Below are 24,916 nucleotides of genomic sequence, written 5' to 3' on the forward strand. Positions count from 1 at the left end.
AAATAATGGATATGGGGGGAATTTTTTTATGAGAAACTTTTTTTATTTTATTTTTCAAAACACTTAATTTTTTTACATTTTTAATTTTACTCTTTGTGTCCCCCATAGGGTCCATTCACACATCCGCAATTCCATTCCGCATTTTGCGGAGCGGAATTGCAGACCCATACATTTCTATGGGGTCGCACAACGTGCGGCCCCGATCCGGAATTGCGGACCCGCAATTCCGGGTCCGCAATTCCGATCCTGGAAAAAATAGAACATGTCCTATTCTTGTCCGCAATAGCGGACAAGAATAGGCATATTCTCTTAGTGCCGGCAATGTGCGGTCCGCAAAATGTGGAACGCACATTGCAACTGTCCGTGTTTTGCGGATCCGCAAAACACACACGGATGTGTGAATGGACCCATAAGGTCATACAAGACCTCTGGGGGACATATAACTTCATTTTTTTTTTACTATTGATTTCTCCTGTAACAGGGGCTGACATAGTAGCTCCAGTTACAGTGGAAATACACCCCCCCAGAGAGGCTTTACAGAAGAATACAATGCTGTACAGCCTCAGTGCAGGGCTGATCAAGGTCTATGGAAGACCCGACAGCTCCTGCACTCTCCCGGGACCAGCGATCACCTGACCAGCGGGCCAGGACAGGAAGCGGAATAGTGCTCATTGAGCGCTGTGTATACAGTGATCTAGAACAGGGATGCTCAACCTGCGGCCTTCCAGCTGTTGTAAAACTACAACTCCCACAATGCCCTTCTGTAGGATGATAGTTGTAGGCTGTCAGGGAATAATGGGAGTTGTAGTTTTACAACAGCTGGAGGGCTGCAGGTTGAGCATCCCTGATCTAGAAGGACCCCCAGGAATTGCCCCTGCCTTCTCTCTGGGCTGCCCTGCTGTCACTGACAGCGGGCACCCCGCTCTGCAGCTGCACAATTAGCATGCAGCTGCGATCTCTGAATGGACGTTCCAGAGCGTCCATTCAGAGATAAACGACCAGCCCAAGGACATTTATAGTCAATGGGCAGTCATGAAGTGGTTAAGTCAGAGTGATGTCCAAACTTCAGACCTCCAGCTGGTGCAAAACTAACTTGCAAAAATCTTGCATGCCCTGCCTTGTAGTTGCAATAGATGGAGGGCCGCAGGTTGGACATTCATGCTTTAAAGGGATATTCTTATTGTTTGAAGTTATTTCCTATCCACAAGATAGGGGATAAATATTAGATTGGTGGGGATCCCACCATCCCAGCGGAGAATGGGGGACCCTTACTTATTGGCAAATTTGGGTTGTCAGGGCAGGGGAGGGGCCAGGGCAGAAGGTGGGATGTGCCAGGGGTTTGTAGTTGGCGGGGTTAGGGGGTCCAATTCAGATTCTTGCTATGGGGCCCAATGATTTCTATGTATGCCCCTGGCACAGAGGGCATTATAACTACAAAGGGGGCACTGAGGGCAATACTACTACAAAGGGGCACAGAGGGCATTACTTCTTTTAAGTGGGCACAATGGGCATTATTACTATGGAGGGGGCACAGAGAGCATTTTTCCTGTAAAGGGTGTGGGCATAACTGTTATGGAACACTGAGTGGACATTGTTATTGTTAAATGGGGCACAATGGGCATTTCTGATGTAAAGGGGCATGGAGGGCATTATTACTGTTATGGGAGCACAGTGAGGGCATAACTACTCTGAAGTGGCACAGAGAGGGCATTACAACTGTAAAGGGGGCACAGATAGGGCATTACTACTGTGAAAGGGGCACAGAGAGGGCATAACTACTGTGAGGGAGGCACAAAGAGGGCATTACAACTGTGAAGGGGGCACAGATAAGGCATTACTACTGTGAAAGGGGCACAGAGAGGGCATAACTTCTGTGAAGGCGGCACAATGGGGGCATAACCACTGTGAAAGTTGTACAGTTAGGGCATAAATACTGTCGGGGGCACAGTGTGGACATAACTACTGAGAGGGGGCACAATATGGGCATAACTACCGTGAGGGGGCACAATATGGGCATGGCTACCATGAGGGGGCACATATCTGGACAAAACTACTGTGAAGGTTGTACAATGAGGGCAAGGGTGTCAGAGAAAGGACCTGCCCCGGGTGACAAACACCCTAGGCACGCCACTGGCCCAGTCTCAAATGCAACTGCTGTGATCCCTACACGTCATTTCCATGAACGGAAAATAATTACTGTACTTTACTTCTGAAAACCCTGGTTTCAATAGATTAATGAGCTAAAGGCACTTTCTGGAAATAACAAAGCTGCTGTTAAACCATTTGAAATAACTGAAAGAGACTGAATGTAAAATAGCTCTGGTTTACAAAAGAAAATCAAACATAAATTACCTAGCATGTAGGCTTGGTTTATTTTATTTAACTTTAAAATGAAAATAAAAAAGAACTTACAGTAGTGTACATACGTGTATCACATTTAGAAATGATAAAAAACGAGCTGTAGACTTTTCACATTCATAGAGAAGAGACTTAACAGGCAATATTTATTAACAGCATTTAATGGTAAAGATTAACCTCATTATAAAATGTGAGTGATGCCATGTGGTAAAGATGCATTTAGGTATTGAAATCCAGTCAGACCTACCATAATTGCTTCTGTGCTATCAGTCATCACAATTTATCAGGTTGGAATAGTAATTGACTGAACTGGACTGTGTATTACTAGCTTCAATAAATAATATTTGAAGCTTTCAGAAAATCATTGTACAGTTGGAGCTCCAGTCAAAAATTTGATAACAAATATGTACACCTTTACATTCAATTTTCTTCAGCGCTCCAGTACATTTGCAACAAAATTGCAAACAACTTTAGTTGCTGTTTTGTGTCTACATCTCCTGTGCTGACTCCATGGTGTAGTATGGTCCATACTGCAAACAAATCCTGTGTAGTCTTCTCCTGGACTCGTGGGTTAATCTTCTGTTCTCTGCTTCTTACTACATTTCATAGATGAACAAGAAACAGGACGCATATAGTAGGGAATTTGACTATATGATAAGACTACACAGGATTTATTTGTAACCTGTCACCATCGAGACACATGCTGTAGGTTTGTAAAGGAGCTAAATGTTTAATCAAGACTATTTGGAAAGTTGCTTCATATTATTTATTGAACCAATAAAATAAAATGGTTACATAGGTGGATATAATCTTGGAAAAAGCATTGCTTCTGACACTCACTGTAAGCCTCAAGTGCAGGCACTTAAAGGGGTTCTCTGTAGTTAATATATTGAAGACCTATCCTGAGAATAGCTCATCAACATGAGAGTGACGGGCTTGAATTCCGGTCAGCTGTTTGAGGAAGCAGGGGTGCCATGGCCTCCTCACACTTTACCAAGCACAGCACCATACATTCTATAGCAGCTGTGCTTGGTATTACGGTTTATCCCCATTCACTTGAATGGAGCTGAGCTCTGCCTTTGCCGTGTGACTATTAAACACAACGTCACATGTCCTTGGAAGAGGCTTAAATGCTCGCAGGGGTTCCAGAAGTTGAACCCCAACTATCTCATATTGATGACCTATAAACCCTTTAATAAATATTCATATAATTCTATTATTGGATTTCTGAGTGTTATGTTACATCTACATTAGCCTAGAATACATCTTTAGTAATCATGTAGATATCAAGGATCAGATGCAAAATGGTTTTTACAAAGAGAATTGAAATTGGTTTCCTAGAAAAATTTGTACATTAAAGCGAATAATGACTGTGCTTTACATACAAATGTTGTCTCGTACAATTATTTGTGCACCCGTTTTCATGAATATAATTTGCAAATACCCAATATATCCAAACATTAAACTGAAGGGTTCAAATAGCATAATGACAACTTTGATATAACCATGACAACTACAGATGTGTCTACTCCACTCTTACCTTAGCACACATTTTGTTAAAGACTTCTCATGAAAACAATTCAGCACAATGTTGTGACATACTATCAAATCCCTTGACAGGCAGCAATCCACAATACAACCAATGGGTGGCTGGACATAGACACATTTAGGACAATATCACAAAATCATGTTCTTTTGAACACTTGGTTTATCTTGTTTAATGCCCAGCCAAGAGGAAAGGTAAGGTAGAGTAGATCTGTATGATGGATCAGCTTTCAGTTTAATCACAGTGAATACTGATGGATCCCTCTAGATTAAAATACATTATGTCAGTATTCAGTTCTGATATTTTGCTATTGCTATTCTTGCTGTCAAATTGGAATGGAAAGCCAAAAATAATATGAGCACAATATTCACTATTTGAAAGACATATATTTTATCTACAATGCCCTATGTCTACCAGAAAGCATATATACAATATAAATACTTGTATCAGTCCCATGGAAAACCTTATGGGTGCACATCATTCCTACCCAAAAATAAATGCCAAATACACGTGGGCAGACACTTTCGTTTTCCTTTTTATGCTTTGGTTTCCAGGACTAAAGAGTTCATACCTCAACTGGTCAGAGTTCTTTTGCCAGCAAGAAGGAGACCTATACAACTTTAAGCGGGTGGTTTTAAGGTTATGACTGATTGGTGTATTTGCAGATTTATAGTTGAAGTACAAAGTAGCTTTCAATTTACCAATGTCATCAGCAGTGGGAAACTTAAACAAACAGTTCATTTTTAAAACAAGCCTTTGTCTGTTTTACACCATTTGTTAGCATCTTACAAAGAAACGCGCAATACACATCCTGTTATAATAGTCTATGATAGGGCAATGTTTAATATTAACATCTGTTTTTCTGTTATCGAGTCTTTATAGTCCCTTGTTGAAACCGATCTTGCTGCAAAGGAATTTAGAATAATTTAGAGCAACAGGCACACCCCGGAAAATCCAGCTGTAGAAGATGGATAGTGACGTACTGCTTTAAAGAGAAGGAAGTCGCTCCAGAGGGAAAAAGATAGTAGAACAGCAAGAACAGAAAAAAATAAACATTATAACTACATTCAGCAATCATTGTTGTACCCTGCATTTTTCTGAATAGCACAGATGCAATTCTTCAGGGACATATTCAAAATTTTATACAGTTGATTAGTGGTTTATGATATTCAAATGGCTGTTTTTCCCTTTACTACTTTGCCAGTCACAACATATCGCAAACCCAAGGGAATTAATTTATCCAAAAATATCACCTCTTTTACTGCACCAAACCACTACACTGATCATTGTTGCTGTCAAGAAGACAGGGATTAAAATAAGAGCTGCGAGAATATCATCTGGTGGATCTTCCCATATAACTGTGTCTGAAGTACAGTTTGAAAAAAATTTGGTGTGAATTCCAATTATGAATCTTTCTGCCAAGTTGTTTGGCCAAAAGCAGTTTCCACTTCTTGCTGTTTGTTCTGCACATTCTGAAAGTTTGTCATAATGCCTGTAGAAAAGATAGAAGTGATACGTTAGTGACATATTATTAATGATCACTACTACTAATAGTTAATGATGCATACTAATAATAGCACTTTCCCTAGAGAATCAGCTTCTTATTATAAATGTTTAATTTCATTTAGTGTTTTTGTTACCACCCACATAAAAAACACTAAATTCACACTAATGGCCAGTTTTCATGTTGACCACAGGCTTGCATTTCCTGTTTTCTTGCTTCTCACTTGTTGGCTTTGTTCAACACTATACACATACAGTATACAAGATTTTGTCCCATTAGTCTGTGGACAGGTATTTATATCTCCCCTGGACACTGCTAATATGGCTGTTATTACATCATCTGAAGCTTACAGTAAAGTGACAAATATGGAACAAAATTATTTATTTCCCATTACTTACATAGCACCAACATGTTCTGCACTAATTATCACCGTTCATACCAGTCTCTGTCCCTGTTGGTGCTCATAATGTAACTTCCCAATCTCACATACATTAACCCCCTATATGTTTATTGGGGGACAGAAATAAAGCAAAAAAGCTCAGAGGATACTCATGAAAACAATGAAAGAACATACATTCTCCAAGAAAATGTTGGTCACAATTTCTATTATTATTATTATTATTATTATTATTATTATTATTATTATTATTATTTTACAATTTGAAATACTCATTAAACTTTGGGTATCACAGTCAGAAAGTCAAATACAAAATAATGTATTGTATGTCATCATAAACTTAATAAGTTGTGAATGAATATAAAGGGGTTTTCCAGGTTCCTAAGTTTAATAACCTATCCTCAGGATAAGTTATCAATATCTGATCAGTGAATATAGCTGTAGAGATGTCCCGAACTATTCGCCGGCGAACATAGCTTGTTCGCGTTCGCCGCGGCGGGCGAACATATGCGATGTTCGGTCCGCCCCATATTTGTCATCATTGAGTAAACTTTGACCCTGTACCTCACAGTCAGCAGACACATTCCAGCCAAACAGCAGCATACCCTCCCTCCCAGACCCTCCCACCTCCTGGACAGCATCCATTTTAGATTCATTCGGAAGCTGCAGTCTTAGCGAGAGGAGGGACAGTGTAACCGCTGCTGATTTAATAGGGAAATCGATAGCTAGGCTAGTGTATTCAGTGTCCACTCCAGTCCTGAAAGACTCATCCGATCTCTGCTGTAAGGACAGCGCCCTAACAGCACCCCAAAAAGCTCTTTTTAGGGCTAGTACATCAGTCTGCTTTTTTTTTCCCTGTGTAATCTAATTGCAGTTGCCTGCCAGCGTGTGTGTCAGGCTCACAGCGTATACTGTGCCCACTTGCACAGTGCCACCACTCATATCTGGTGTCACAGTAGCTTGCATTTAAAAAAAAAAAAAACTTTTTTGACTGTAAAATAATAGCAGTCAGTTGCCTGCACGCGTGTGTGTTTCAGGCCCTGCAAGTGCACAGTGTCACCAGTGCAACTCGTATCTGGTGTCACAGTAGATTACATTTAAAAAAACAACAACAATTTTGACTGTAAAATAATAGCATTCAGTTGCCTGCACGCGTGTGTGTTTCAGGCCTTCAAAGTGCACAGTGTCACCAGTGCAACTCATATCTGGTGTCACAGTAGATTACATAAAAAATAATAATAATATTTTGACTGTAAAATAATAGCAGTCAGTTGCCTGCAATCGTGTGTGTTTCAGGCCCTGCAAGTGCATAGTGTCACCAGCGCAACTCATATCTGGTGTCACAGTAGATTACATTTAAAAAAAATTAATAAATTTTGACTGTAAAATAATAGCAGTCAGTTGCCTGCACGCGTGTGTGTTTCAGGCCCTGCAAGTGCATAGTGTTACCAGCGCAACTCTTATCTGGTGTCACAGTAGATTACATTAAAAAAAATATAAAACATTTTGACTGTAAAATAATAGCAGTCAGTTGCCTTCACGCGTGTGTGTTTCAAGCCCTGCAAGTGCACAGTGTCACACCAGTGCAACTCATAACTGGTGTCACAGTAGATTACATTTAAAAAAAAAATAATATTTTTTTGACTGTAATAGATTGAACAGCAGTTAGTTGTCTGCAAGCGTGAGTGTGTCAGGCCTACAGCGTCTACTCTACCAACTTCTGCCAGTGCACAGTGCCACTCATATCTGGTGTCACAGTAGCTTGCACGCATAGTACAACTAAACTAATCTAAAAAAAATGACAGGCAGAGGCAGGCCACCCCGCAGGGGGTGTCATGGTCGTGGTGCTGTGATTCCCTTTGGCCCTAGAATAATGCCCAGTGTTCAGAGGCCATAGTTGACTGGCTAACACAGGACACCCAATCTTCTACAGCTTCCGCTCGGAACATTGACGCACCATCCTCCTCCAGCTCAGCTTCGGGCACCTCTCAAGTTACCACTCGCCCGCCTGCCACCACCACCAACACTAGCACCACAGCCGCTTCTCTTGATCTGTCAGAGGAGTTATTTACTCATCAGTTGGAAGAAATGAGTGATGCGCAACCATTATTGCCAGAGGATGTAGATAACAGGGATATGTCTCAGTCAGGCAGCATTACACACATGGATGTACGATGTGATGATGATGATGTTGTACCCGCTGCTGCTTCCTTTGCTGAGTTGTCAGATACAAGTGAAGCGGTTGTTGATGATGACGATGTGTCCGTAGATGTCACGTGGGTGCCCGCTCGAAGAGAAGAAGAACAGGGGGAAAGTTCAGATGGGGAGACAGAGAGGAGGAGGAGACGAGTTGGAAGCAGGGGGAGGTCGTCGCAAGGAGCTATTGGCACAGTCAGACAGCATGCATCGGCACCCGGGGTCAGCCAGACAGCACGCCTATTAACGCATGCTGTTGCCACCACCAGAATGCCGTCATTGCAGAGCTCAGCAGTGTGGCATTTTTTTTGTTTGTCTGCCTCTGACAACAGCGATGCCATTTGCAACCTGTGCCAAAAGAAACTGAGTCGTAGGAAGTCCAACACCCACCTAGGTACAACTGCTTTGCGAAGGCACATGATCACACATCACAAACGCCTATGGGATCAACACATGAGTACAAGCAGCACACAAACTCAAAGCCGCCATCCTCCTCCTGGTCCAGCATCTTCAGCCACGTCAACCACTGCTGTCCTCCTTGCCCCCTCTCAACCATCCGCCACTCCGTCTCTTGCCTTGAGCAGTTCCTGCTCATCTGTCCACAGTCAGGTGTCTGTCAAGGACATGTTTGAACGTAAGAAGCCAATGTCACAGAGTCACCCCCTTGCCCGGCGTCTGACAGCTGGCTTGTCGGAACTCTTAGCCCGCCAGCTTTTACCATACAAGCTGGTGGAGTCTGAGGCCTTCAAAAAAATTTTAGCTATTGGGACACCACAGTGGAAGGTACCCGGCCGAAATTTCTTTGCACAAAAGGCAATCCCCAACCTGTACTCTATTGTGCAAAAGGAAGTCATGGCATGTCTGGCACACAGTGTTGGGGCAAGGGTCCATCTGACCACTGATACCTGGTCTGCAAAGCACGGTCAGGGCAGGTATATCACCTACACTGCACTTTGGGTAAACCTGCTGACGGCTGCCAAGCATGTAATGCGTGGCTCTGCAGAGGAGTTGGTGACACCGCCACGACTTGCAGGCAGGCCTGCTGCCACCTCCTCTACTCCTCCTACTCCATCCTCTTCGATAACCTCCTCGGCTGAGTCCTCTTCTGCTGCTGCGTCTTGCTCCACATCAACTGCACCCCCCTAGCTCCCCAGGGGCTATTCCACATCCCGGATACGACAGTGTCACGCCGTCTTGGGGTTGACTTGCCTGAAAGCAGAGAGTCACACCGGACCAGCAATCCTGTCCGCCCTGAACGCACAGGTGGATCAGTGGCTGAATCCGCACCAACTGGAGATCGGCAAAGTGGTGTGTGACAACGGAAGCAATTTGTTGGCGGCATTGAATTTGGGCAAGCTGACACATGTGCCGTGCATGGCACATGTGTTGAATCTGATTGTACAACGCTTTGTGCATAAATACCCAGGCTTACAGGACGTCCTCAAGCAGGCCAGGAAGGTTTGTGGCCATTTCAGGAGTTCCTACACGGCCATGGCGCACTTTTCAGATATCCAGCGGTGAAACAACATGCCAGTGAGGCCCTTGATTTGCGACAGCCCGACACGTTGTAATTCAACACTCCTAACGTTCGACCGCCTGCTCCAACAAGAAAAAGCCATCAACGAGTATTTGTATGACCGGGGTGCTAGGACAGCTTCTGCGGAGCTGGGAATTTTTTTGCCACTTTACTGGACGCTCATGCACAATTCCTGTAGGCTCATGCGTCCTTTTGAGGAGTTGACAAACCTAGTCAGTCGCACTGAAGGCACCATCAGCGACATCATCCCATTTGTTTTCTTCCTGGAGCGTGCCCTGCGAAGAGTGCTGGATCAGGCCGTAGATGAGCGTGAAGAGGAAGAGGAAGAGTTGTGGTCACCATCACCACCAGAAACAGCCATATCAGCATCGCTTGCTGGACCTGCGGCAACGCTGGAAGAGGAGTCTGAGGAAGAGGAGTCAGAGGAGGAATGTGGCTTTTAGCAGGAGGAGGAAGACCAACCATGGTAGGCATCCCAGGGTGCTCGTTGTCACCTATCTGGTACCCGTGGTGTTGTACGTGGCTGGGGGGAAGAACAGACCTTCAGTGAGATCAGTGAGGACGAGGAACGGGACATGAGTAGCTCGGCATCCAACCTTGTCCAAATGGGGTCTTTCATGCTGTCGTACCTGTTGAGGGACCCTCGTATAAAAAGGCTGAAGGAGAACGACCTGGGAGTTTTGCCATGGATCCAGGTGTTAGTCCCCTTGAAACAATTTATCCATCACTATTGTGGCCATAAAGAGTCCCTGTGGGTTTTAAAACTCGTCTGCCTATTGAAGTCTATGGCGGTTCGCCCGGTTTGCCCGTTCGCGAACATTTGTGAAAATTTGTGTTCGCCGTTCACGACATCTCTATACAGCTGTGCTTTCAGTTCCCTTCAATGCCGGGTTACTGTAGCTCAGCTCCCATTTACAGAGGGAAATGAGCTGTATTAACCCAGCACGGCCACTACACTTTGAACAGAGCTGTGTTTCCTGTTCTCTTCAAGAGCTCATTGTAGAGCTGGAGGCTGCAGGAAACGGCTGTTCGATGGGTTGTCTGACCTCGCTTATCGGACATTGTTGACCTATCTCTAGAATAGTTCATCAATATTAGCAGTCTGGAAAACTCCCGTAATTAGAAGGGCTTATATGCATGCTGTTTTATGTCTGTTTTTGCAAATGTACTTTTCTATCATGACAGAATGCCACATAATAAATAATTTATACAGCTATCTGCAGATGAGGTACAACTGGCTATAGTCCACGTCATGTCTCAAGGCCTGTTTAAAAAGTCAAGCATTGACTGATAAGATAGCTATCTTTCATCTGGTGGCATCAGAGGCTTAGTTTTCTTCTCTTCCTTTAAAGAGAGCTAATTTGCACTTCAGTAATACAGGTACAGTATTTTACCAGTGAAATGTACCTACTGAGTGCCTGGATATTCCTATAATGATGTTAAGTCACCTGGAGATCTAGTATCAATATAATTGAATCTTGATAATTAGCTCCCATATGATTCATATCATTTGACTTGACGCTTATAGCTAACACCGACATTTCAGGTCTTATTTTTGGAGGCTGTTTATGAAATGTGAAATGAAATGTTAAAGAGGCCCTTTCACCACTCCTGACATGCCTGGTTCATGCATTCCCCATGTAATAACAATTCTGGAGCATCTGCTCTTATGGCTCTGTGACAAACTGCCATTTGCCACTGGGCATTGTAGAGGACTGATGGCTAGCCTCCTGCCCTACGACTATGGCCCCGGGACATATTACCCTTCAAGAACAGAACTATGCCGCATGTCTGGACTGTTCTTAGGACCGAACGCGGTCAGCGGTGTATAGTAAAGAATCCATGGAACTGTTTTGGGCAGGAAGTTGTGCTTGCGGTCGGTCATAAAGGACTTCACTTAACTTTTGATCCGCTGGAGGGATTTGTGTGATTTTTGGAAGTGTTTATGTTTGATGTATGCAGAGTTTAAATATGCAATTTTTATGGAGATGGAATGTATGGTTTTAAAGTTATAGAGTATGTTTAAAAACTGTATTTTTACTGTCTGTGATAGTTATGTTAACCCATAATTATATCACAGACAGAAAGGAGGTTTTTGTGTATTTGGGTGGAAATTCCTGCCCTATTGTTCCCACATGTGTATTCGTGGTTTCCCTTTGTCCTGGAAGATAATTGAATTGCACTTCGGGTGTCGCCAGGGCAGAGAGGAGGAGACCATGATGCATTGTGGGGACCTGCATAAATACGGGCGGGTAGCCCTCAATAAAGAGTTCATGCTCAGTTCATGTTTGGCTAACCCTTCAAAACACAGCCTCGTCTCGTTATTGGAGGGAATTACTGCATTACGCTGGGGATTGCTATGCTCTGCATATTCCCTGGAGGAGAGATTTTTCCCACACGGTCCTGAATGCTGGAGGTTCGTTCAGGGTGGAAGGAAGACGGCGCGGCTCCAGTTAAGCTACGGCGGTTGTGGAGTCTGCGGTTGGTGTGGTATCCAGTGCGGTGCTTGTGGTCCTCGGCGCAAGCTAGGAAGCGTCCATTAACGGAAGAGGATCCGTTACATTGGTGGCAGCAGTGGGATGGCTTCCCTAGTGCGAGGAGCAGCATCCTGGGAACACCAAGCAAAACTGGACTATTGGTATAGTCACGTATGGTTTGACGCTATGCTGAAGAGGCGGTTGGCTATCTACGGGCCCCACCTAACAGAGGAAATTGTACCGGAAGTGAGGAGAGAACTGGCGGAGTATCTGCAGCAGGAAGCAGAATATCGGGCAGAGATGGCGAAGTATTCCGTCCCTGCGCCCCAGCAAAAACGTGAGTTACAGGGGGGCGAAGGTGTCGTCCTTCCCCCCCAGCGGCAGTGTGTACCCCAGGGGGCCGAAGGTGTCGTCCTTCCCCCCCAGCGGCAGTGTGTACCCCAGGGGGCCGAAGGTGTCGTCCTTCCCCCCAGCGGCAGTGTGTACCCCAGGGGGCCGAAGGTGTCGTCCTTCCCCCCCAGCGGCGGCAGTGTGAACCCCAGGGGGCCGAAGGTGTCGTCCTTCCCCCCCAGCGGCAGTGTGTACCCCAGGGAGCTGAAGGTGTCGTCCTTCCCCCCAGCGGCAGTGTGTACCCCAGGGGGCCGAAGGTGTCGTCCTTCCCCCCCAGCGGCAGTGTGTACCCCAGGGGGCCGAAGGCGTCATCCTTCCCCCCCAGCGGCAGTGTGTACCCCAGGGGGCCGAAGGTGTCGTCCTTCCCCCCCAGCGGCAGTGTGATCCCCAGGGGGCCGAAGGTGTCGTCCTTCCCCCCCAGCGGCAGTGTGAACCCCAGGGAGCTGAAGGTGTCGTCCTTCCCCCCCAGCGGCAGTGTGTACCGCAGGGGGCCGAAGGTGTCGTCCTTCCCCCCCAGCGGCAGTGTGTACCCCAGGGAGCTGAAGGTGTCGTCCTTCCCCCCCAGCGGCAGTGTGTACCCCAGGGGGCCGAAGGTGTCGTCCTTCCCCCCCAGCGGCAGTGCATACCCCAGGGGGGCGAAGGTGTCGTCCTTCCCCCCCAGCGGCAGTGTGTACCCCAGGGGGCCGAAGGTGTTGTCCTTCCCCCCCAGCGGCAGTGTGAACCCCAGGGAGCTGAAGGTGTCCTCCTTCCCCCCCAGTGACAGTGTGTACCCCAGGGAGCTGAAGGTGTCGTACTTCCTCCCCAGCGGCAGCCTGTGTTTCAGGGAGAGGAGCGAAGCACCCTCTCTCCCCAGCGGCAGTTTACCCTAACAAGGGGAGACACCAATCGCCCAGACGGCGCAGATGGGACCGTGGTCTCTGCGCCTGACCTACCGGGATGCTGGACAGCCTGTCCAGATCCCCCACTACCCTCACCAGGACAACAGGAGGAGGGGGTAAGTACAAATTCCCCTCCCCAGTTAACTCCTAACGTGGCCTCAGGGTTAACAGAGGCGATGTTAACCCCTGCTGACTCCCATGTTCCTCTGGCTACTGAGCCGGATTATGGTCTCAGCACCCCAGCAGAAGAGCTGGCAGCTGGGCAGAGTGCAGTCGGCCTCTGCCCTCCCTCAAGTCCCCACAGCATGTTGCCCCATCACCACAGCAAAATACCCAGGTGCAGTAACTGTTTCTTGTGGGTGGGTCACCCTGGTACCTGTTTGTTGTGGGTGGGCTACTCGGGCATCTGGTTACTGTGGGTTGGTGGATCGACTAACGGAGGCACTGACCGACAGAAGGTCAGGTGCCTGGTTAGTCTTCCCCCCAAAGGGGAGATGTGTGACAAACTGCCATTTGCCACTGGGCATTGTAGAGGACTGATGGCTAGCCTCCTGCCCTACGACTATGGCCCCGGGACATATTACCCTTCAAGAACAGAACTATGCCGCATGTCTGGACTGTTCTTAGGACCGAATGCGGTCAGCGGTGTATAGTAAAGAATCCATGGAACTGTTTTGGGCAGGAAGTTGTGCTTGCGGTCGGTCATAAAGGACTTCACTTAACTTTTGATCCGCTGGAGGGATTTGTGTGATTTTTGGAAGTGTTTATGTTTGATGTATGCAGAGTTTAAATATGCAATTTTTATGGAGATGGAATGTATGGTTTTAAAGTTATAGAGTATGTTTAAAAACTGTATTTTTACTGTCTGTGATAGTTATGTTAACCCATAATTATATCACAGACAGAAAGGAGGTTTTTGTGTATTTGGGTGGAAATTCCTGCCCTATTGTTCCCACATGTGTATTCGTGGTTTCCCTTTGTCCTGGAAGATAATTGAATTGCACTTCGGGTGTCGCCAGGGCAGAGAGGAGGAGACCATGATGCATTGTGGGGACCTGCATAAATACGGGCGGGTAGCCCTCAATAAAGAGTTCATGCTCAGTTCATGTTTGGCTAACCCTTCAAAACGCAGCCTCGTCTCGTTATTGGAGGGAATTACTGCATTACGCTGGGGATTGCTATGCTCTGCATATTCCCTGGAGGAGAGATTTTTCCCACACGGTCCTGAATGCTGGAGGTTCGTTCAGGGTGGAAGGAAGACGGCGCGGCTCCAGTTAAGCTACGGCGGTTGTGGAGTCTGCGGTTGGTGTGGTATCCAGTGCGGTGCTTGTGGTCCTCGGCGCAAGCTAGGAAGCGTCCATTAACGGAAGAGGATCCGTTACAGGCTCTATGTTGTGCTATTCCTTTATTATTTCTACTAGAAGTTATGAATGAATTGCTATCAGTCTGCAGTAAGGGTACAGAGGGGTGGTAACCAAATGGGGGGGGGGGGGGGTGTACCTGCACAGACTCACTGTATCCAATCAGTGCTGGCATTTTCAGACTGTGCAGGTAAAGCCCCCAACTGATTACCCCCCCCCCCCTCTGTATACTTACTAAAGGCTAATAGCAATTCATTCATAACTTCTAGCAGGAATAATGGAATGGCACAACATAGAGCTATAAGAATAGATGCCCCAGAATTGCTATTACATGGGGAATATGAGGAGTGGTGAAAGGTCCTCTTTAATGCTTGCTATCAACATCTGCTTCACTTTTCTCTTACTCTTATCTTACATTAGCTTTGATAAATCACCTCCAATGTGCTAAATGCGTTCTTTGCTGCTTCACAAAAGCCCTAACTGGATGTAAAATTCCACTGTTAAGTCTGCATATGCAAAGGAATAAGCGCAAATCAATGAACCACTATGTTACTCTTATTTCCTATGCTACATAATAAAATCCCTGTGTGAGTGTGCCCTGTGTGGTTTGAAGCCATATTTTTGTGACAAATTTACTAAATACCACACACCAGTTGTTAAATAGATTTTTCAATCTTAGGTCTAATCATATTTATTACAAAGGTTCTGGCAAAAAAAAAATGGCTAAAAAATGTAGCTCCACCCACAAAATATATTTTTAACACTTAGTTAATGTAAACTGCCAGACATGGAGCAAACATTTCATACATTTGTTGCAAATTCCTACTCAACTGACAAAATACTCAATTTTCCTGGCACAGCTCATTTGATGAATAACCCCCTTTAATCTCTTTCTGCTGACTTAAAATGCTTCTCAATTATTAAGAGGTGTATGCTTCTTTATAATTATGGCAAATCTCTGTTTTCTGAGCTAAATTATAATAACTGTCCCTGCAGCTTCTAATGCAAGAGTTAAGCTTAGGCCCCCTTCCCTCAGTGCTCTGTGGCCAGGGGCAGGGAAGCACATAGCCTTCGTGCTGCCCTAGACAAAAATTTACCCCTCCCGACCTATGCAAAATTCTCGACCTAACCTTTTCCTTCCAGCCAGAGGTGTAACCATCAAACACTTTCTATAATACTGGTGTCTTTTTATGCAGAACAAGGGTCTTTGGGACCCCTCAGGTTACTGGGCCAGGTAGCGACTGTTACCTCTTCATCCCCATGGCCATGCACACTGACCATGGACAATGGGGGCAATTTTATTTTCTTAATTCCCCTTTTTTGTTTTATCTAATGGGTGATAGACAATGATATTTACTGTTCTCTGCTTCACAGTTGCCTGCACTGGGTCTTGAAGCCGGCATTAGGACCCAGTGGCAGGAAGCATCTGCAGCTGAAGGGAAGCCTAGGAGTGGTTAAGTTAAGTTTGAGTCTAATGTGAGGTCAGCTGATGAGGCAGCCACCCAGCATATTTACATATCATATATAAATGGTGGGCAGCTGCAGCATTAACCACTTACGGTTTATCATTTTTCCGTTTTAATTTTTCACTCCTGGCCTTCCCGAAACCATCACTTTTTATTTTTCCATTTTCAGTTTTTTGCAAGACAAGTTATATTTTTAATGGCACCATTTTATATTGCATATAATATAGTGGGAAGCTGAAAAAAAATGGCATGAAATTGGGAAAGAAAAACACAATTCCACCACAGTTTTATGGGTTTTGTTTTTCTGGCATTTCCTGCGCATTCATTCTCTGGGTCAGTACAATTACAACTATTATAATGGCTAGTATGTCAACAGGAACACTATATTTGGGATCACACAGAGAGTTGGTAGTAGTAATATATTTCTAATTTATTATCACACAAATTAATAAAAACAACACAATCCCTCCCAAACCATCAAATTAAAATACCTTATAAAAGCATACAAACAATACCATCAAACAATATATGATGTAAACCACACATAGGTTAGCTGAAGGCAGGGGTAGATTCATGTGTAGGCTTGTAAGTAGTAGAATCTTGATAACTCTTAGGATCCATCCACAACAGTTGTTTGTGCATATACATACATTTTTTAGGATTAAAAATACTTCTGCCCTCATATGGTTCCACAGTCTGTATGTGCTTTCAAGCATCAATCATTTCAATTAAATAACTTGTAATGTCTGGAGCTTTGCTGTCTCTCAGTTCAATATTAAGCACCGCCACATAGGTGGTTGTCGTGATCAGAGTAGGGGGGAAACTCCACACTGAACACAGGAGGGAAGGGGAACAGTAACTGGGCCTGGAAACTATGGAAGAAACAGGTCACCTCCTAAACAACCCTAATCCGGGCCCTAACTATCAATCAATATGAAAAGACCCTGAAGGTAGGACTATTCATATGCAGTATACCTAGGCCTTTATTTCCCTATAAGGCCCTGGAATGAGGTTAGGACCAGAGACAACCCATTCCTCCCCAGATATACAAATGGAAGTCTCTGTCTCAGGCCCAGATACAACAACAGGGAATATAACAAACACAACACTTAACTTCTATAGAGACAGACGAGCAGGAACACCATAGACAAACTCACACCAGCTCAGCCAAAGACAAATGAAGCTATCTAACGCATAGTCAGAAAGGTGGGGTCAGACTATAAAGGGTAGAAGTGATGACCACTGAGCAACAGCTGAGAAAAGGGAAGTGGTCATCAACCCTATCAATATTGAATCAAGAGAAATCAAGGAGGCTGTTAGATTCCTCCACGCTCAGCCAATCTACTTGATTTCCTGACATCAGTCACCTGAGGGACCGTGACAGTGGTACATTGCTATAATATATTGCTCTCATACAATATCCCAGTGTGCTTTTGAATATAGGACAATTAAATTGTGCGTGGTGTACCACGAATGACTGTTTAAAATCCTGTATTCATTGTTGTGCAGGATGGGAAAATATATCATTGCATATCAAATGTCCCATTCATGATATACTGTATGTTCGCTTTGTTACAGTAGCGAACCAATATTAACCATTGCTGTCAGTGGCGTCCCACTGTGCACGGGTGTATTGGCCGCTGTTACCTCTCCCGACGTCTTCACAGATACCGCTGTTCACAGATATCGCTGGCCTCTCGAGTGGTAATCCAAGTTTGGCGTCCCATGTGTTCTGTGTATTCAGGTGCATGCACGGGCTAGGCACGGACCAGGAAAGGGTCTTTTTTTTTTCCATACAATTACAACTATACCACATTTGTATAATTTTTTCAGTCTTGTAATACTGACAAAAAAAAAGTCGCCACATTCTGACCCCCAATAAGTTGTAGTTGTGTCTACAGAGCTCATTTTTAGCAAGATAATCTGTAGATTTTCTAGATAGAATTTTGGGGTGTATATTTTTTTAAATCACACTTTAATTATTTATTTGGGGAGGTGAAGCAATGGAAAAATTGGGAATCATTCATTCCGACTTTTTTTTCCGCAACACCATTTGCTGTATGGGATAATTTTTTTAAAATATTTTAACAGTATAGGAGTTTTCGGATGCTGCAATGTCTACAATGCTTATATTTTTTATTGTTTATTTTTAATCTGGAGAAAGTTTATTTACAAATGCCTAAACAGGCAATAGAACCTATCTTGGCCCAGGTGAAAATTAATACTTCACTTTTATTGCGATAAATATTAAAACCTAACACTGAATGTGTGCGTGATACACTACTTGATTAATCACAGACAAAGAAACAAAAAAGCTACAGGGGTGTTAAAAACACAGTCATCACTCCACTGGTGAATGTATTTGTTGGTCAGTTAGAGGGGGCAAAGAGATGTGCACAATCTCTCACCTTTATGACTATGGAGGCAGATTCCTGCCGTACCGCGTCTGCGGTGTTGTCGCCAACTTAATTAGGTTGTCAGACACCCATATAGGGTAGTGGGAGACTTGAAACGTCAACCCACTAGAAAGACTAGACGTGTTGTTTGGCAATTAACACTACATACAGACTTGACACACAGCTATGACTCCTGTGTGCCAACTAATTGTTACACCAGAGATATCAAAGCAATCCAGCCGGACTGCTATTTGCCTCTTAGCAGTGGAGTGGTGACAGCTGTTTAAAAACTAAAACTGCCCCCCGACATGTTTCGCCAGTATTCTGTCTTCTTCAGGGGTAAATGGGCAGCAATGAGTGACCTCTGAAACTGGAGGTTTAAATAAGGAGTGTACCGATTGACAGGTACTACCATCCTATCAGTCAAGGGCATGACACTCCACCAGCCAATGAATATCACAAGATATACGCCAACCAGTTTATTAGAACACCTCTTACCGTTGCCTCCTAGGTGCGTCATCATGGTCGCGCTGCCCTAAGAGCGCATACGCAGACACTTAAAGATCCACAACTGTTTCATACCGTTGTGCGCATGCGTTGCGCCGTATATGGCTGCGCACAACCACTGACCAGAGGGAGGAGGGGCTGCGCGAAACCCAGTTGTGCCGGCACTTAGAGGTTATTAAAAGTACAGGCACGATCTCACTGCCCTAAGAGCGCATGCGCGGACACTTAAAGATCCACGACTGTTTCATGCCGCCCTGCGCATGTGCTGCGCAGTATATGGCTGCGCACAACCTCTGATCCAGAGGGAGAAGGGGCTGCGCGAAAGCCAGTTGCGCCGGCACTTGGAGGTGAAATGATGTTATTGGAAGTGCAGGCCCACTGCGCAGTACACTGATGCACGTGGACTCTGCCCGATACTAACATGGGGCCGGGCGCTACTGCGCATGAACCTGCACATAGGCTGTGATGAGGTGAACATATGTTTGATGATATATTAGACTAATGTTAGGTTGAACGGATGATATATTAGACTAGTATTAGTAGTGTGCAAATAGTACACAAAACTTTGCATAGCTCATGCAACGCCTCAGCTGCATTGTTGCAGTGGGCAAGTGTATAATCGTCTGTTAGACTGATGATTTAATAAACAGACTAAGAAAAAAGAGAGAAGAATCATTGGCTACATCTAAGGCAGCACCTAGACTACATGGTTATAGGTTTGGCTTGTGAAATGGCGGTGCCTATATTAATTGCCCAAGAATAGTGTCAATATTTCTATTGTTTAGATATTAGCACTATGTTTGACAGCAAAACAATATTAATTGATTAACCCAGTGACAGGGGTACACAAACAATTCTGACTCAATGTCTGTGCTATAATGCACGTGTCCTTTGACACTTTGACTACTGAAAGAATGAAAAAATGGAAAAATAGAAGAGATCCGAATCCCCACCCTAATTTTTATAAGAAAGCAGTAAAGGCGAAGCCTTCGTTGAGCCCTTTTGGGTTGAGACTATCTAGGCAATAGATCCACCTGGTTTCTTCTTGTAAAAGAATAGCATCCAGGTCGCCCTTTCTTGATCCTAGAGATTTTTTGCAGATGCCCCAGAACTTGAGTACCTTATAGTCTCCACCATGGTAGGCCCTAACATGTCTAGAGATGGAGGTGTCTGCCTTGGTGTTTATACTACTGATGTGTTGGCAGATCCTTCTCCTAAATGGCGAAACATGTCGGGGGGCAGTTTTAGTTTTTAAACAGCTGTCACCACTCCACTGCTAAGAGGCAAATAGCAGTCCGGCTGGATTGCTTTGATATCTCTGGTGTAACAATTAGTTGGCACACAGGAGTCATAGCTGTGTGTCAAGTCTGTATGTAGTGTTAGTTGCCAAACAACACGTCTAGTCTTTCTAGTGGGTTGACGTTTCAAGTCTCCCACTACCCTATATGGGTGTCTGACAACCTAATTAAGTTGGCGACAACACCGCAGACGCGGTACGGCAGGAATCTGCCCATAGTCATAAAGGTGAGAGATTGTGCACATCTCTTTGCCCCCTCTAACTGACCAACAAATACATTCACCAGTAGAGTGATGACTGTGTGTTTTTAACACCCCTGTAGCTTTTTTGTTTCTTTGTCTGTGATTAATCAAGTAGTGTATCACGCACACATTCAGTGTTAGGTTTTAATATTTATCGCAATAAAAGTGAAGTATTAATTTCACCTGGGCAAAGATAGGTTCTATTGCCTGTTTAGGCATTTGTAAATAAACTTGTGAAATAACCTTACCCAGGTTAGGTCCTGAATTTATATAATCTGGAGAAAGGGGGCGATCTGAATTTGATCCTTTTTATACTTTTACATTTTATTTTTTATTTTTAACTTTTTTTAAGTCACTCCAGGTGATGATACGAAGCAATCATTAAATTGTATCTGCAATAGATTGCATGTAAGAGATTGCATACAGTATTTGAATTGAAACACACATCTTAGTTTACTAGACGCCTGTAAGTATGGGTTTTGAAAAGATTAGGGTAAAGTCACCTAAAACTTATCTTTTGGACGTTGGGTACAGTTACATTGTATTAAATGGCTTTTTCAGGAGGATAACCCCTTTCCATATACCCTAGTCACATAAGACATAGAAATTAAGGTGGTCATTTATTATGTGAAGTCCACCACTTTTTGGCATTATTTTGTCGCAAAGGACAGTCACAGCCAAACCCGCGACTTTTTCCCGCTCACGACACTTTTCTGAGGTGGTGGAAAAAGGGTGTGTGGTCTGGGCGGGGTAGGGAATGGGCCAAATGACTTAAACCTGCACCAGGAAGGATGCAGAAGTAGATTTAAGCAAGTCGCCTGGCCAGTACCTAAGTTACGTAGAGGTCAGCACCTCTACGTAATTTAGGTGCATCAAGCACCTAAATCGCCGGTCTTAGTAAATGTCTCTCTAAATTCAAGTGAATAAGTTATCGTGTCATAGACAGCCAGGTCAGGAAGGCCAAAGCAGAAGCTGATCTTTCCTCAGCCTCTCTTTCTGGCTGAAAACAGTAAACCAAGTATACAGTAGCTACACATAGAAATCGTCATAACAGTAACACAATATAACATAAGTCATAACAAAGGCAATGTAATGTGTTCCTCAACCATATAAAAGACTCACACTCTGTTCAATAGAACTGGCATAACTGTGTTCCAGTTAGAACTTTTAGTAGAACTAATGTACAGTAAAATAATACTATAGTCATAGACCAAAACATTTTCCAAAAATTAAAAAAAAAGGTGCGTACCAAAACCCAAAAAGATACATAAGTATTGTTTTTTCATCTTGATGTTCTATAAAGTGTCTTATATGACCAGTGTCCACCTGCTAATGTATAATAGGATAAGCATCACACCCCATGAGATTATGACATAAAACCGAACAATGAGTGCAGTGCTTAGCTCTGGTACCTTCAGAAAACGGCATAGACAATACATACATATAAACAGATATGATGCAAAAGTAGATAAATATTGTGTTAATAAATTTGCCAGTGGAGTAATTTGGATTGGATATAGCCACCCTGGATATATTGTCAACAGGTCTCCAGTGACTGTACAATGCTATATCTGGAAAGCACCAAGCGGAGATCTGATTCTACTGTGGACTCATCTCAGGAAACACTAAAATACATCTGTATTATTAAATCTCTTAAAAGAATTCTAATAAAAGACCTAATTCTAATAAGTGGTGGCCACAGGCTGCTTTGCCAAACTTCAACAAGAAATATGATTTGTTGCCTATCAGGCGGTTAATACAAAAAAATACAAACTCATCTCATCAGCACTCTTGATTAAAGAAAGTTACCACGTCATCACGCTGGACGGGTGCGGTGATGTCTTCATTCATCACTCTCTCCGTGATCAAATCAGAGCTCTGACCTGACCCCCATATCAGACCTCCATATCAGATCAGACCTCCATATCAGACCCCCATATCAAACCTCCATATCAGACCTCCATATCAGACCTCCATATCAGACCCCCATATCAGACCCCCATATCAGACCTCCATATCAGACCTCCATATCAGACCACTGCTAGCAGTGCTACACTCACCACTTCCGGTCACGCCTCCTGCATACTAGTTAGCACTTCCATAATGGAGTTGCTCCTTAGTAATTGCTTTATAAGACACACTGTCATTATATAAAACTAAAAATATGGCACATCCAGACACATTGCTTTATTCTATATCATTTTATTACAGGTATTTAATAAGATTGATGTTTTGCAGACCTTTTAAAGGGAGTCTTTAAAACTTTTCTGGTTGTTAAAGCAAAATGAGGCAATGTGTAGAGATAATTAAAGGGAGTCTTTCACCGAATATGACCATTACAGACCACTCAGATCAGGTTCTCCATTACTTTCCCCAGATTACTATGGTACCTTTCATATTGCAGTCCATCGCCGATTTGCTCCAAAAAACACTTTTATACCATATGGTAATTAGGTTCTGAAGGTGCCCAGGGGCGGCGTTCATGCGGCTGGTGCCCAGGCCTCGGCACCTTGCTTACCAAACCCCTCCTCTTTCACCCCTCTGGCCCGCCCTTGTTTAATCTGATTAACTCCTCCTCTCGGTCTGAAATCCTGCGTCCTCGCTGCTCCACACATTCCTGGCGCATGCGCACTGCATTGCCCATTATGGGCAGAGGAACAGGGACTTTAAATGCGCATGTGCCAGCCTGTGCAACTCAATCCAGCCGGCGGAGGCACGGGATTTCAGACGGAGAGGAGGAGGAAATCAGATTAAACAAGGGCGGGCCAGAGGGGTGAAAGAGGAGGGGTTTGGTAAGAAAAGCGCAGAGGGGCCTGGGCACCGGCCGCGTGAACGCCGCCCCTGGGCACCTTCAGAACCTAATTACCATATGGTATAAAAGTGTTTTTTGGAGCAAATCGGAGATGGACTCCAATATGAAAGGTACCATAGTAATCTGGGGAAAGTAATGGAGAACCTGATCTGAGGGGTCTGTAATGGTCATATTCGGTGAAAGACTCCCTTTAATTATCTCTGTACATTGCCTCATTTTGCTTTAACAACCAGAAAAGTTTTACATAAAGTCTTGAGAGCCAGCTTATTTGTGTTGCCCTATTCATGTCTTTAATTTATGCATAGTGCACCCTATAAAAAATAAATGAAAAAATGTACAATTTGTTGCATACACAATGTGTGTCATAGTTAATGACCAAGTTACTTTTATACTCGCATGTGCAATAGAAGATTGAAAGCTAGTCATCTTAAGAATATATTTGCAAACATTACACTGTGCGCCACCATAAGGAAAAAATATCTTTTTGAGAAATACAGGTTCTAGGTTTTCTCTACAGTGGAGAACGCTGGGCAAAGGAAAATCTCTGAACCTTTCACCCTTCCTAGCTACAATATCAATCATATCCTGTACAGCAGGATGGTGTAAAGCTGTTATCATTATGGAAAGCAATCGTGAGATGTTTATAAAAAAATAAAAATTACTCAAAATTGGCTATTTATAAAGCTTCTCCTGACCTTTCCTTATTTTATGTTTATATACAGTACAGACCAAAAGTTTGGACACACCTTCTCATTCAAAGAGTTTTCTTTATTTTCATGACTATGAAGGCATCAAAACTATGAATTAACACATGTGGAATTATATACATGACAAACAAGTGTGAAACAACTGAAAATATGTCATATTCTAGGTTCTTCAAAGTAGCCACCTTTTGCTTTGATTACTGCTTTGCACACTCTTGGCATTCTCTTGATGAGCTTCAAGAGGTAGTCCCCTGAAATGGTCTTCCAACAGTCTTGAAGGAGTTCCCAGAGATGCTTAGCACTTGTTGGCCCTTTTGCCTTCACTCTGCGGTCCAGCTCACCCCAAATCATCTCGATTGGGTTCAGGTCCGGTGACTGTGGAGGCCAGGTCATCTGGCGCAGCACCCCATCACTCTCCTTCATGGTCAAATTCCCTTACTTTCAAAGTTTTCCCAATTTTTCGGCTGACTGACTGACCTTCATTTCTTAAAGATAATGGCCACTCGTTTTTCTTTACTTAGCTGCTTTTTTCTTGCCATAATACAAATTCTAACAGTCTATTCAGTAGGACTATCACCTGACTTCTCCTCAACGCAACTGATGGTCCCAACCCCATATATAAGGCAAGAAATCCCACTTATTAAACCTGACAGGGCACACCTGTGAAGTGAAAACCATTTCAGGGGACTACCTCTTGAAGCTCATCAAGAGAATGCCAAGAGTGTGAAAAGCAGTAATCAAAGCAAAAGGTGGCTACTTTGAAGAACCTAGAATATGACATATTTTCAGTTGTTTCACACTTGTTTGTTATGAATATAATTCCACATGTGTTAATTCATAGTTTTGAT

At 44.0% G+C, this 24,916-nt stretch overlaps 1 protein-coding gene across 1 annotated transcript in view; it reads right to left on the bottom strand.

The window, feature by feature from the left end:
* Positions 1-2,353: 2,353 nt before the first annotated feature.
* Positions 2,354-24,916, bottom strand: part of RAMP3 (receptor activity modifying protein 3) — a 578,022-nt gene continuing 555,459 nt past the window's right edge. The window contains exon 3 of the mRNA XM_040432529.1: positions 2,354-5,396. Coding sequence (XP_040288463.1) covers positions 5,141-5,396 — 256 coding nt within the window. The 3' untranslated portion in view covers positions 2,354-5,140. The remainder of the gene's footprint in view (positions 5,397-24,916) is intronic.

This window comes from Bufo bufo, chromosome 5, assembly GCF_905171765.1.
Source record: "Bufo bufo chromosome 5, aBufBuf1.1, whole genome shotgun sequence".
In the NCBI taxonomy this organism is placed as follows: Eukaryota; Metazoa; Chordata; class Amphibia; order Anura; family Bufonidae; genus Bufo; species Bufo bufo.